At 39.8% G+C, this 15,630-nt stretch overlaps 1 protein-coding gene and 1 long non-coding RNA gene across 19 annotated transcripts in view; one reads left to right on the top strand and one right to left on the bottom strand.

Annotated features, from left to right (window-relative positions):
• TRA2A (transformer 2 alpha homolog) overlaps positions 1-14,868 on the top strand; it is a 51,690-nt gene extending 36,822 nt beyond the window's left edge. For 15 of the 18 annotated variants that reach the window (XM_005290858.4, XM_024106747.3, XM_065583352.1 and 12 more), the window contains 4 exons: positions 12,060-12,175; positions 12,716-12,844; positions 13,644-13,711; positions 13,914-14,868. In XM_005290858.4, the coding sequence (XP_005290915.2) occupies positions 12,060-12,175; positions 12,716-12,844; positions 13,644-13,711; positions 13,914-13,924 (324 nt within the window). In that variant the 3' untranslated portion in view covers positions 13,925-14,868. The remainder of the gene's footprint in view (positions 1-12,059; positions 12,176-12,715; positions 12,845-13,643; positions 13,712-13,913) is intronic. The other 3 variants (XM_065583355.1, XM_065583354.1, XM_065583351.1) reach the window with 1 other exon arrangement.
• On the bottom strand, positions 2,930-7,573 carry LOC135981338 (uncharacterized). Its single transcript, XR_010598315.1, has 2 exons — positions 7,215-7,573; positions 2,930-4,141 (listed from the first exon to the last, which is right to left on the bottom strand). It is a non-coding gene; the product is annotated as an uncharacterized LOC135981338 (long non-coding RNA).
• Positions 14,869-15,630: the final 762 nt, after the last annotated feature.

The raw sequence follows: 15,630 nt of genomic DNA, 5'->3' as shown, positions 1-15,630 counted from the left end.
TATTTTTTGTCCTTTTCAGGATGTTTATTTGAGTAGGCCAATTGTAAAACAAGGATTGTTTCTGAGGGCACAATCTTTGAGGTTCTGTCTGATTTTTTTATTCTTTTTTTATTAGAGGAAAGGAGATGTTTTATCACTCACGTTATATTTTCTTAAGAAACTTAAAGTTGGGTATTTGTACCTTGCCTGTTGCAGCATGTGGTCACTTGTGTTCTTCCTTGAGTTACTCAGTCTCAAAGAATGAGATGTTTAAGGAATGGCATTTTATTACAAGGGATTATCACATTTGTAATCCTCTCTCTTTGGAGATAATTCACAGGATTGGCATTCAATCATAAAATTCTAACGAAAAATCATTATACCTCCACTTGTTTACAGCATTGTCACTGAAACACTTTGATGGAATGCTAGCCCATTCTCACCTATTCACCTACTTCCTATTTGCGTTTTGGGGTTCACTTTTTGTTTTTTTAAAAAGAAAAAGCATCCTCAGGAATGTTGTTTGTGTTGACTAATAATATATATAGCAGTGGGGAAAAACTACTACTACACTCATAGCTAAAACACCTTTCAGTAACAATGCTGCACATGTGGGGAAGTGAAATGCCTTCTCAATAAGACCCCAAGTAGAATATCTGGAACATTGTGTATTTGTTTAGTAATGTGTCAGGAAACTTCTAACTGTGAGAGACTGGATAATTCAGGGTATTGGTAATTATATGGAATTTTCAATTTTATCAATGCCAGTTCTATGGAATGTCTAGTTAATCTTATAAAACTGCTTTTAGAAGTGGTGGTAATTTACACTGTTGGCAGTCTAGGTAAAGGCACCAAGGATTGTGTAGGCATAGAGACTGCACTGCTTTTTAGACCTTTATAAATTAATTTCCTTGGGTCAGCATAACACATTAATAAAGCATGAACTTGACATTGTTGTTAGATGTACTTTGTGTTAAGGGTGGTCAATTCATCACCTTTCCCAAGCACTGAAACATGAACTTAAATCCAAAAAGACCACAAAAATATTCTGACCAAATATTTACATTACTTAAGACCACTTTTAACTGTTATTATCAATGCTAATTACTATCTACAGTGCTGGCCTATCGGTGTGTTCAGAAATAAATTTACATAGTTTATTATCACAGACTTCAAAAATTCTGATACAAATTATCCAGTGAATGCTTAAAAAAATTGTTCACATTTAAAAAAAAAAATCATACAGAAGGCACTCTTAAGAACAAAATGCACTAGCAGAGATTGAGAGCTTTCGACCTATGGGATTACGATTTAAAAACGTTTGCTGATTGTAAAATGTCCTGAGATTGCTGACACACTCACAGAAACATTAGAATAGCATTCTAATTAGAAATAGTTTTGTTTTATATCCTGTATTTATCTACCCTTACATTCTTTCAAGCTTTTTAAAAAACAGGATCCCAAATTCTTAGCAGGATGTTTAAATATGTAAACAAGCTTGCTTGTAATTTCTAACATTTAACATTAGAAATATTTACACCAGAGCAGGAAACAGACTCAGACTCTTATAAGGAAATAGAGTCCTGAATGTCAGACTTGACAGATTACAGTAAATAAAAAAGCTATTTTTATATGCTTAATTTGCTTGCATTTTTTATTCTGATCTGAATGAGATATTAAACAATATATTGGTTTCACAAAAGCTTTAGTTTAATTCATTCATTGTGACTGTTTGGTCCTATCACGTTTTAATATTGTTCATTGCGTCACAATTGTTTTTTGTGGAAGTGATTGACACAGGAAGGACTTCAGGTAAGAAAAAGGCAACAGAAGCCAATGATTTAGTAGAAATCCTTTCCATGTAAGTAATCACAATTCTTTTTTAAGAAATACTGAAAATTAAATATATGTAGAAATATTTGAATGTGTCCCAAAAGTCATTAACTACTATTTAGAAGTTATAGCTGGAAGTTTTTTATTTAAAACATTTTTACAGTGTGTAAGGGTATTGCTTTTACAATTGAATTAGTAAATTATTGAGGGTACCTCTATACTTACCTCCGAGTTCGGTGGAAAGCAATCGATCTTCTGGGATCGATTTATTGCGTCTTATCTAGATGTGATAAATCGGTCCCGGAAGTGCTCGCCATTGACGCCGGTACTCCTGCTCCGCGAGAGGAGTACGCGGAGTCGACGGGGGAGTCTGCCTGCCGTGTGTGGACCCGCGGTAAGTACTTTGTAGTTCGAACTAAGGTACTTCGACTTCAGCTACGTTATTCACGTAGCTGAAGTTGCGTATCTTAGTTCGAAGTGGGGGGTTAGTGTGGACCAGCCCTAAGTATGCTTGGCCTGCTTCATTGGTTTCACAAATTCTTGAAGCTGTACATAGCAGTTAATGAGACACTGTCAAATAAAGGCCTCTAATGTTTGATCTGTTTGCAGTTTGGGTTGCATCTCTTACTTAAAACCCATCATGGAATTGGCACAATTATTTTTAGTGACTTTAGACCTCATGAAATATATTGACAGAGGATTTCACTTTGTAGAGCTATCTGCTGAATAAGTGCAACACACATAGATGGCGTAAGCCCTCCTATGTGCCTCAATCCTCCCCATGGTTGTTTTTTCTAAGGCAGAAGTTCCCAAACTTTTGTTATTACGTACCCCTTCTGGATCTACCAGCTGTCTGCATACCTCTAGCCTTTTCATCACTGGTAATTTGTGTTCTAAACACTACCTGTTTTTAGCCATCTGTCCATATTTCACTGTTCTCTTTGGTACATCTTGGAATAAATCAACTACTGTATTTTATATAACAAATTCCCACAGTGTTAAAGCTTTGACTCATTTATTATGAAAATGCAATAAATAAAATAATAAATAAAATCCACCATTGCACAATTTCTCCCACGTATCCTCAGAGGTGTGCATACCACTGTTTGGAAACCTCTGTTCTAGGGGGGATGAAAGAGTAGTTGAGTCTCTGCCTGTTGAATCCTTGGCCATTGTCACCTAGGGTAAAGGTGGTATACCAGTCCACTAGGAACTACACAGACTACCAACTTAGAGTTAATAGGCCACTGAACAGCTGTAAGGATATAAACCGTACTAAGCCGATCGAGGTTTAAGATAGTAATTTAGAATTGAAGGATTCACATGCAGTTACCAATGTTCATATACTTCTACTCTTTCTCCCTCTGTGAAGACAGTGACTTAGTTTTTCCCATGGAATCTACACAAGTAAACTACTAAAACTTGTTTCTGTAGAAGAGCTGTCTGTTTGTTGCATCAACTTATAAAAGCCATGGTGATTTCAGGTCCTCTAGAAAGGTTCAGGTATCGGGGAGAAAATCAGTGTTCAAATAGAAAAGGACAAAATCAATAGGGGAAAAATATTATGGCTCTGGAAGGGTAGTAAAAAGTGATGTTTAAAACCAAAATTAAACTTTAATAATTTTCCTCTTAAATTTTGGCATCTATTATAGATTTTCCAGACATTCAAATCAATGCTGTTTTTCACCCTTTTGACGAAAAAGTGAAATTCTGAGACTGTGCCGTATAGATGTGCAATCCTATTTGAAAATATATTTGCTACAAATGTTTTAAAGAATTTGATTAACTGTGGGAAACTTTCCCTAGGCAAGTAAACATTTTTAAACATTTATTATGTGCTTTACAGTAAGTAATCAATAAAAATACGCTTTGCATACAAATACAAAATATCTGTACAAACTGATGTCTTTGAGATACAGAAATGCAAACAATATCAAAAGTTATTAGCATTCCTAATGTGTGTCCCTGGCAATAATGTCTGTGCAAATTTAAGACACTTTCACCTATGGACAATTTAGAAGCAGGAAATGGAAGCAGATTTTCAAAGTGGCCTTTGTTTAGTCATTTTGCAATGATTCCACTGCTCTACAGCCAAAATGCTTCTGAAATAAATGTAGTCAAACTTTACTAATTCTGGGTCACTGAGAATGAAAATGATGCTTAAAATTGTTGATTGGCTCTAGTTTTCAAGATATGCTATTGGGTCAGTATATACGACCCTTGACTTGGGAATGGCGGAGGATAAGTGAGTTATAAAGGGAAGGGATCTTAATTTAAACCAGAAATGACTAAAATACATCTTTGACTGGATTTATGAATAAATCTATGACTGGGTTTGTGGGGTCCCATGCGGAGCGGATAAAGCGCACGACCAATGTGGTAGCAAGCTGAATCCGAATCCTGTTTATTGCAAGCTTTCTTTTATAGTTTTTCTCTACATTACATAACACAATTAGGCTATAATAACACATCTACGGATTGGACAAGAAGGAGAATCATGTGTTTATCACATGTATAGCTCCACACAGATTGGTTCAACCGTTCCTTACATAAGGCCATGATTTGTTTACCTCATCTTATATAATACTAGACCACCAGGGGGCCTTACATAAGGCCATGATCATCTTATATAATCCTAGACCACCAGGGGGTCTTACATAAGGCCATGATCATCTTATATAATCCTAGACCACCAGGGGGCCTTACATAAGGCCATGTTTATTTACCTGGCAAGTGTCCCATCGTGACCCTTACCTCCTCATGGAACTTTTCATTAGGTTGGTGTAGGGATGATACATCCCCACACCTCCCCCCTTTTTCTTAAATAAGGCCTATAGGAGGGTCCAACTAACATTAGGACAATTACTAGCCACCTGACTACTTTTTTTGAACCTATAAAACTGACGACAGGTGACATTTAACAACTGGGAACTATTAAAAAACATAACATTACATAAATACCCATGAAAACCATTGGGGTGTAAATAAGGATAGCCAATAAGACATGTTTTAAAGGGATCCGATAGGGTGGCCATGGACAAGCAAAAAGGGCTTCTTGGCCAGTCTGGTTCGTCCAGGTGATCCAAACATTTTGTCGTGGGTTAACAAAAGGTACAGAGTTTGGACATACAAAGACCCCTGCTCCTATAATAAGGAGTCCGAACAAACAGAAGCACAGCATTATTAGGTGTTTAGGCTGTGACAAACAACAAGTGCAGGTCCGGTGTTGCGGGGCCGTTGTTCGGCTTCTGTGTGGCGGCATGGTGTTCGGGTAGCAATATCATCTGCCGGAGGGATCTTTTCCGGTGGTTTTTTCCTATATGTCCTTTCAAAGTTAGATAAGCCTGGCTCCGCCATTCTTTTCAACCTATTCTGCAACTGCTCACCCTGCCCCGGGAACTCCGCCCGGAACTTTGGGGTACAAACATTATTGGTGACAGGAAAGCCGGGCTGGTTTAGGGCTCGCAATGTGTGGGACTGCGGGGGATGGCTCTCACCGGCCAAATGGGACAACTGATTTAGCATGTCCTGTAGCTGAAGGCCCTGTTTGTACATTCCCGCGTTTCTGCCCCCATTTCAACAAACGGGACAACGCGTCAGAGGGAAGCTTCTCTCCCCGCTTTTTAGCGATGCGTAATAAAAAATCATGCACCGTCTCCTCCTCTGCAGACAAAGCAGAGCCCATTTTAATAAAAGCAGCCGCTCACCTGTGAGCTCACGAACGTCTCTCTCGGACGACCAGGAGTCGGTATCCTCCGGTACCTCCTGCCGCGGCTGCCACCTCCGCCTTTTCTCACCGAACGCTTCAGTCGGCTGTGAGCTCACGAACGTCTCTCTCGGACGACCAGGAGCCGGTATCCTCCGGTACCTCCTGCCGCGGCTGCCACCTCTGCCTTTTCTTCACCGAACGCTTCAGTCGGCTGTGAGCTCACGAACGTCTCTCTCGGACGACCAGGAGCCGGTATCCTCCGGTACCTCCTGCCGCGGCTGCCACCTCCGCCTTTTCTTCACCGAACGCTTCAGTCGGCTGTGAGCTCACGAACGTCTCTCTCGGACGACCAGGAGCCGGTATCCTCCGGTACCTCCTGCCGCGGCTGCCACCTCCGCCTTTTCTCACCGAACGCTTCAGTCGGCTGTGAGCTCACGAACGTCTCTCTCGGACGACCAGGAGCCGGTATCCTCCGGTACCTCCTGCCGCGGCTGCCACCTCCGCCTTTTCTCACCGAACGCTTCAGTCGGCTGTGAGCTCACTAACGTCTCTCTCGGACGACCAGGAGCCGGTATCCTCCGGTACCTCCTGCCGCGGCTGCCACCTCCTCCTTTTCTCACCGAACGCTTCAGTCGGCTGTGAGCTCACGAACGTCTCTCTCGGACGACCAGGAGCCGGTATCCTCCGGTACCTCCTGCCGCGGCTGCCACCTCCGCCTTTTCTTACCGAACGCTTCAGTCGGCTGTGAGCTCACGAACGTCTCTCTCGGACGACCAGGAGCCGGTATCCTCCAGTTGACACTGAGCTTGGCAAACCATCAAAATTTTGGTAGCCTGCCCTCTTATTCCCACAGATTCCCTTTCTCTGATGATCTCTGTGAAGAAGGCCTGTCTCCACCTTAACAGGGCATGGCTGTTTGCGCTTTTTGGTAGAAGGAGTGCTGGAAGGAGAAGAGCCAGCACTGAGAGCCTCTTCAATATCTAAATTCAATTGTTCCAGTTTCTTCATGAGAGATGACATAGAGTCTGACCACTCAGATCCTTTTTCTGGTTGGATCTGCTTTCTCTTTGCGCAGCTTCTGAGACAACACCTGTTGGGTTTACTGTCTGAGAACATTGATTCCTGCTCCACTGGCGGCTGTGTCTAGTATGATCTCTGCTAGCTCACTCTGGGCAAAGTCCTGGCTGCCTTGATGTCCAAGCCGAATCACGTCGGGGTCACCATTTGTGGGGTCCCATGCGGAGCGGATAAAGCGCACGACCAATGTGGTAGCAAGCTGAATCCGAATCCTGTTTATTGCAAGCTTTCTTTTATAGTTTTTCTCTACATTACATAACACAATTAGGCTATAATAACACATCTACGGATTGGACAAGAAGGAGAATCATGTGTTTATCACATGTATAGCTCCACACCGATTGGTTCAACCGTTCCTTACATAAGGCCATGATTTGTTTACCTCATCTTATATAATACTAGACCACCAGGGGGCCTTACATAAGGCCATGATCATCTTATATAATCCTAGACCACCAGGGGGTCTTACATAAGGCCATGATCATCTTATATAATCCTAGACCACCAGGGGGCCTTACATAAGGCCATGTTTATTTACCTGGCAAGTGTCCCATCGTGACCCTTACCTCCTCATGGAACTTTTCATTAGGTTGGTGTAGGGATGATACATCCCCACATGGGTTTGGACAGTACTTGCTTTTTAGGCAAAACAATGAATGATGCAATCTGAAGCTGGTATTGCATCATACATGATATGAATTGCGTCATGTTATTCCTAGAAGTCATGAATGATGGAATCATAACGAAGCTTACATCACTCTGCTGAACAAATTGCCCTATATCAGCTCTAGAAAAAATACAGTGTCGTGCTATCTTATTTGTCAGTGTTTGATTTTGCAAAGGGACACATTTCTGTTTAGCCAAAGTGAGCAGAGATGCCTCGTACTTGTGTGAACAGTGCAGATAACTTCTGCTATGTTTGTGGTGAAGTAACTTTTGCATCACAAAAGCGCAGTATAACCACTATGGTTAAGAAAGCCTATCGCCTTTATTTTGGCTGAAAAATTGGAGATCAGGACAAGAGGTGGGCCCCACACATATGCTGCAACACTTGTGCAACAAATCTTCGCCAGTGATTGAACAGGAAAAAGAAATCTATGCCTTTTGCAGTGCCAATGATTTGGAGAGAGCCAACAGATCATACCAGCAAGTGTTACTTCTGCATGGTGCCTCCAGTTGGGAAAGGTGTGTCAAAGAAGAAAAAGTGGACTGTGCATTATCCAAACATTCCATCAGCAATACGCCCAGTACCCCACGGAGAAGGACTGCCGGTTCCTGATGCACCATAATCATTCTCACTTGAGTCAGACAAGGAAGAGGAAGAGGATGAAACTTCTGGTCCTGAACCATCAATGTCACAGGACCCCCATTTTCTCTCATCCTCCGGCTCTGAACTACATCTCATAACACAAGGTGAACTGAATGACCTTGTCAGGGATTTGGAACTACCCAAGAGTAAGGCAGAGCTGTTGGGCTCCAGACTACAGCAGTGGAATCTCCTGGCAGGTGATGTTAGGGTTTCCATGTTCTGTGACTGTCAAAAGACTGTCCCATTCTTCTTCATGGAAGGTGATCTTGTAGCCTGCAACAACAACAGCCCTCAACATCATTCACGATCCAGATGAGTGGAGACTGTTCATTGATTCATCGAAGAGGAGTCTTAAAGCTGTTTTACTGCATAATGGCAATGTTTTGCCATCAATTCCAGTTGGTCATGCAGTCCATATGAAGGAAACCTATGACAACATGAAACAACTTTTGAGGTGCATAAACTATGACCAACATCAGTGGCAGTTTTGTGGCAATTTGAAGGTTGTTGCTCTCTTGGTCTGCAGACTGGATACACAAAGTACTGCTGTTTTCTCTGCGAATGGGATAGTCGTGCAATAGATTCCCACTACATCAAGAAAGATTGGCCACTCCGACAGTCATTGGAGCCTGGGAGGAAAAGTGTTCAGCATCCACCACTTGTTGAATCAAGGAAGATTTTGTTACCACCCTTACACATCAAGCTGGGTTTGATGAAGAACTTTGTCAAGGCCATTGACAAAACACAAGCAGCTTTCAAGTACCTCCGTGGAAAATTTCCAAGGTTAAGTGAAGCTAAGATAAAGGAAGGTGTCTTTGTTGGTCCTCAGCTTCGTGAACTTCTTCGAGATGATGCATTTGACCATGCACTGCGTGGCAAAGAAAAGACGGCATGGAAAGCCCTCCAGTTAGTGGCAATAAATTTTCTCGGAAACAACAAGGCAGACAACTACAGGTTGTTGGTGGAAAACCTCCTCAAGGCATACAAAAGCCTTGGTTGCAACATGTCACTAAAGATACATTTTTTTGCACTCTCATCTAGATTTTTTTCCACCGAACTGCGGAGCAGTGAGCGACGAGCACGGCGAGCGATTTCACCAGGACATCGCAACAATGGAGAAACACTATCAGGGCAAATGGAGCCCATCAATGCTTGCAGACTATTGCTGGACAGTGACAAGAGATGCTCCATTTAATGAATACAAGAGACAAGCCAAGAAGTGCCGAGTAGACACTGAATAGGACTGAACTATGTACAGAATAGTTTTTTGCCTTTTTGTTTCATAATAAATTTTATTTATATAACCCTTTTGCTGATTTTTAAAGTGTTACATAAACAGGACAGGTGAAATATCATGTAAAGCAACCATAAACACATGAAAAGACCTAGGTTTACAATTTATGATTAAAACTCTATCATCTACACAATATACATAGACATAAAATGTAAAACTTAAATATTTTAGAAACAGTAGCCAATCAGTTGTTTTAATTGTCATATTTGAATTCAGCACATCAAAATACATAATAAATAGCACATTTTATCTCTGAAGCAGATGACTTCTCAAAAATTGTAGACCGGTGTTCTTAGTCCTTAGATGCCAAAAGCAGCCCATGAACTATCATTGCATGGATTTCTTTGTTAGTTGCTTTGTGCTGTTAAAAATGGTACAGAGCATCATTAAGAAGAGTTGCTAGTGGCTGAAGGTGGGATCAGGTTATGAAAATTATTTGACTTTAATTACATTTTTAAAAAAATCCTAGGCCCCATTGTTCTTGCTTATCGGGTAAATAGATGTCTATAAGAACTGTAATACACATAGGTAAAAAGGAAATCGCTTTAAAGTTACTTTAAAAATCCTCACCATGATGCTGACAGTTCAGCTTTTTTATTTTTGTGTTTTGTGGGTTTTTTGGTGGGGGAGAAGGGTGTCTGTGTTTTGTTTTTGATAAACATTTATTTGGGACATTAAGCAGCCCAATCAGGTTTTCTGAAGAGCTGTGGAATTACAAATTAAACTGTTGAATCTTTATATTAAAGTGTAATGTACTTAATGTTCTTTGGGGAAACAGTTTATGAATATTTTGGGTCACAATAAGACACTAGAATTACACTGTCTTGAGATCCATAGGTACATATCTTAATGGTAGTTCTAAGACGTTGTTCCAGTTAACACTCTCAAACCTTATTTGCCAGTTCGGTATGTTGTTGTTATATAGCAGTTCTCAAATGGATCATCTTCAAGGCTGACTTCTCCCTGAAAGGGAAGGGGTCATTTGAAATAGAAGTTCCTTTTCCTGTAGAGTTAGTTCTTCAGTTAAACAAAAACCTCAATCAAAAGAATGTATTTGTTGAACTGGCTGTCACTTCAGCCATATTTGCTTTGTTTAGACTTGGCCAAAACTGCTGGCTCATATTTCCTGAGATTTTAAAATATCTTCCACCTGAATATAAAATATCCCCATCTTTTATACCTTATTTAACTTTATTACGTTTCTGAGATGCCTATGGTCAAAATGACATCAGTTGAGAATCCTGTTGAGTTCTAGGGTGTTCTGTAGCCAGTTGCTTTTTTATATCTGCATGTTTGCTGAACAGCATTTTTATTTTATGACATTATAGGAGTAGTTTAAAAGATTATGGGTATGCAACCACTTCAAACCTTGTATTTATATGTTTAAGTGTAATGTTGAAAGATTGAGATCTTGCTCATTATCCTCTCATGGTTTTGCTCTGCTATTCCCTGTACTAAATCGAGCTATTTTTGAGCTTGAATAGATATCACTAGGTGGCGATATTGTCTAGATTTAAACAGCATTCTAAAAGAGCAAACTAAGTGGGATTAAATAGGTTAGTGGAGAATTGTTATTTCCAGTTTGGTAGGGATATAAACAGTGACCATGTGGTGTTGTCTTGTAGTTTCCCATTGCATTGATTTAACATTAAATTATAAAATTGTTGGCCAAAAAAGGGATTTGAAAAGGAATCATATCTGAATCTAATTTTGTTTTAATGGTTACAATTTTAGTTACTTTCTGTCTGTAAAAGAGAATGCTTTGTGCATCCTTTACAAGACAGCCTCAAATGTGGTGTGTGTGATATTTAACTTAAAATCCATAAAATGGGAACACAATTTGGTATGCTAATTTTAATAAAACTCTATTTAGCTCACATAAGGAAAATACAGTCTAAATCAGGTAAACTAATTGTTAGTATGAACTGACGGCTCAAAGACCTGTTAGCAGCTGAGAATGCCCTTAGATGGAAGGGGCCAGAAATTGCTGCTTATTGCAAGTAACACTTAATTGTAACCTAATAAATCTATTTAAATAATAGTGGTTAACTCAGATCTCTTTGACTGAAGTCTTAGATTATATTCACGTAACTCTTTAAAGTGTGTTATGTCCGTTTGAATTCCAGTTTGCATGATTTGGAATAGGGCTAAGGGGCCATTGTATTGATTCAAAACCGAGAGTATCAAGGGGCCACTGAGTGCGTGCGCGGGTCCCAGCCCTGTCTGGGGGTGCAGCCTTCCAGCACAGTCCCTGATGTGTATCGGTTTAGCGAGCTGCACGGAGTGCGAGTAGGGAGGAAGATTGTAATTAAGTATCCATGTAGGCTGAACCCGCCATTTTATTAAGCTCTGCTGGAGTAGGTCCTTGTAAGGGATATGGCAGGAGGCAGAGAGAGCATGAAATGGCAGCCGACTAGCAGTAATGCGGCCATATGCACCCCGTAGGAAGCAACTGTGTGCGCGGCTTCTGAATGAGCCCGTCCCCTCCGCGGAGCTCGGAAGGATGCCGTTTACAGGGAAAGCTGCTTTGCTGCCTGTTAACTTTTTGGTTGGCTAAATATCGAAGTGGTGCGGGGAAAGCGTCAGTCTGTTCATGGCTAGCACAGGGATCGCGCGTCACGTAACTCCAGCGCCCCAGTGCAGGCAGCGCTGCAACACTCCGCCTGCGACGGGCATGTCGGCGGGCGAGGCGAGACGCGCCGCTCGCCACAGCGGGGCGCTAGTAACCAGCCTGAATAGAGCCCGTTTGTTCAGGGCTTGTGCCGCGTACTGAAAAGCGAAGCGCTCATTTTATCGCCTATTCATTAACTGGTGTAGCAGCTCGCGAGCTAATGGCCGGGCCCCTCTCTCCCCTGCAGGCGATGGAACATGCAAATGGCATGGAACTGGACGGCAGGAGGATCCGCGTGGATTACTCCATCACCAAGAGAGCGCACACCCCCACCCCGGGCATCTACATGGGCAGGCCAACCCAGTAAGGAATTTACTCTTCATTATGTGTAAATGGACCTCAGATCAAGTTAAACTAAATGCTATAACTCTGATTGAACTGTAGATCACTACCAGCAGCATATTTTTTGTGAGGGTTTCAGTCGTCTGCCTTTTTAAAGCTGTTCCTTATCTCTAATGTATTTGCATGCCGTGGGGGTGGGTTTGTTGCGGTTGATCTTGAGGTGCACTATTAAACCCTGTTTTAGTATGGTATTTTTATGTAAGGTGAACGGCTTTTAAAGCACAAGAGCTTACTGAGTGAAGAATATATTAAAAATAAACAGGGGGGGGGATGTTCCAGGGTTCTTTAATGTCTAAACCCCACCCCACTCTGGTTAATTAATGCACTTAGTGGTTTTCTTTAAATGTGGAATCTACTGAGTCTGAGACACAAAGTGTACAGTGAGTAGTTGTCACTTGAGGACGCTGAAGATAATTTTAGAGAACTTCAAATTCACAAGAAAGAATGCAGACTTTTATGCTTCCATTTTATTCTTTTTTATTATTATTATTTTTTTAATAGCAGTGGCGGTGGTGGTGGTGGTGGTGGAGGAGGAGGAGGAGGAGGAGCAGGTCGTCGTCGTGATTCCTATTATGATAGGGGATATGACAGAGGATATGACCGATATGAAGAATATGACTACCGGTACAGGTAACCAGTTTAATTATTTGATTCTTCCATTTTAATTTTTTAAATAAAGGTAGTTGCTGTGCGGAGACTTGCAACTCTCATACATATCTGGTGTCCTTACATTTCAAGTGACCGCTAGGAGAGACATCAGCAAAAGCAAGCCTTGTAGTCTTGCTAATACAGTTGTCAACTAAATAACATATTCAGCAGTCCACATACTCCTTTCTAGAGGAATAAGGGGCGAGAAAGGGAAATAATGTCAGTAGGGAACTGGAGGAACGGCTAATGTAATAGAAAGGTGAGGTTTCAGAATCGGGAGGAGGAGAAAAAAGATTTCTGAACCCAAGCTAATAAGAATGGAGGTAAATAGGCAGGGGTGCAAATAAAATTAAAATAGGGAAATATTAAAACAAAATGGAAAATGTGTCATATTGAAAATAAAAGCCACTAAAGGGATGGTTAAGCATGAGGTCAGATCCATTGAAAAATCTTTCTCCTTTGTCAAAGTTGTCTAGTTAAACTAAATTCTTTGGGGGAAAGGACTTGTTTCTACATGTCTGCAGAAGTGCTGTGCACACTTTGGAGCACCATATAGGATAATAAATATATTCTAAATAAAACTCATAAGTTTTTAAATACAATACTTGAAATAGAGAAGCTAGGAGCTCCTTAAATATTTCATTGTGAGTCTCTGCCAAATCAGATTTAAATCAACCATAAAGTCCAATCTTCCACCATCAAGGGAACAACTGCATCACATAGAAATGATTGTATAAAGACACTTTCATAACAAAGCAAAAACTTTATATTCTCTTTAAAGGAGACGATCACCTTCACCTTATTATAGCCGATATCGATCACGGTCAAGATCCCGCTCCTATAGCCCAAGTAAGTATATGTAAATAGTTCATATTAAACCATGCTAGTGCATCTAGACTTGATTGTTAGTTTTAATGGAAAATAGACTTGTGATGAATGAGAAATCTTGAATGTGGCAACAGAAAATTCGCCTTGGTGTAAGTTCTGCTATTGCAAGTTTGAATGTTTAAATATTCATGATTTTTATAGTAATATTGATATCTTTTTCCAGGACGCTACTGAAGAACGGAAGAATTACAGTTGTGGACCTGATTTTTAAATAAAATTCTGCCCTTAGTTTCCCTTTGGTCTCCCCCCACCTTTCCCCTCAAATCTCTCTTATAAGACCTTTGGTTCATTTAGAAGATACATATTTTCAGTTGAAGTATTGCTGTTTTCCACCCCCTTTTATTGTAATACTCTTAAAATCGTAATTGTTGTAGTTTTGTGTAGTTAAACATCTTAAGCAAAACTAAATAGAAATCCCAAAGTGTTGTTACATTTTGTAAGTCATTCTGTTTTTGTTTTTAAAACAATTGTACTCCTGGCTAATCTAATGAGAAGAGAGCATTGATGTTTTTTAAAGCTTGCATGTTGTGTGTAATATACACACTCAGCTACTTTAATATAAACCTGTGTTTCCAAAAAAAAACCTTGTTAATCTTTCTGTTAATGCTTGGTTGTTAATTTTGAAAAATAAGCAACATTTCTGAACCTTTTCTGTAATGGCAAATTTCACTAGATAGTCATGAACCTGATGGGTTTTTTTGGTTAAATTGCTTTGAGTGTAGAAATATTAGAGCTATAGCAAATTTTCATATTTGGTTTAACTTCTTTGGAAAAACAGATTCTTATACACTGAAGATCAAGATTGTGTTTTATAGATGAAAAGTTTCTAGACTGCTACACAATGGATAACATTTGAAGTTAAAACCATACAAATCTAACTGATTTTTTTTAATTGAACTCAAAGTAGTGTTTCCCCTTAATCAGTGCAGGAGAAAAAATATTTATTGAACATAGCAATTAGTTATATAATTTGCTGTTCATACAAACTCATGTTGATATTGCAATGATGGTTAAGGAAGTTCTAGTTTCCAGTCCTTTTGAAGTTGCTGGTATGGATAGAAAAATTACAGTTACATATAAACCTCTTCTTCCTCAAAATAAAGTTAATTACACTGAAATGGATTTTCATGTCTTTTATTCTGCATTTACATGTCATATGGATAATAAAAAGGCACTACTACTACTATGGGCTAAATTCTAACCAGCGAGTTAGAGATGGAGAAGATCCATATTCCAAGAATCTCCTGAATCATCCAGCTCTCATGACTAGATTTAGATTATACTTTATATTGACTTAGTATTTCTTGCTAATTTTTTCACAATCAACTAATTAAACTTAACTTCCACAGTTAAGTAGTAATAGTTAATTTACTTCATTTCTTTTTGCATGTCATTCAGTTTTAGATTTGTAAAACATATGCACAGATGGCGCTCTGGTCACATGCAGAAAGGTTTTCCAATTTGAAGTAAGTGTCTCCAAAGAAACCATCAGAAAATCATTGACAAAATTTAGAAAATTAAAATAGTTTCCCTCATTTACATGAGCTTGTGCACTAGCAAAATTTTTGGACACAACAGTATGGAGGAGGAATGTTTACAATATTTTTATTGCATTTTTAACTAATTTTTTTAGGGTTTTGACTCTTCTAAATTTTGAGCTGAAATTAGTTTTCCTTTTAATTCCCAAGCCATCAAATCTTCCCACCATAATAGTTGTGTATGTGTATAGTGCCTTAACTGAGACTCTCAAAGGAATTTTTTAAAAATGGAATTAAGCCTAACACTGCTGTGAAGAAATTAAGTAAATTACATTAAGTAATTCTTTGCTAGGCAAATGACCATTTTATTGATGCAATGGGGTGGGGGGCAGGAGGGAGGGT

The sequence above is a fragment of the Chrysemys picta genome, chromosome 2 (genome assembly GCF_011386835.1).
Source record: "Chrysemys picta bellii isolate R12L10 chromosome 2, ASM1138683v2, whole genome shotgun sequence".
Lineage (NCBI taxonomy): Eukaryota > Metazoa > Chordata > Testudines > Emydidae > Chrysemys > Chrysemys picta.
This window is presented reverse-complemented; position numbering and strand designations above follow the sequence as displayed.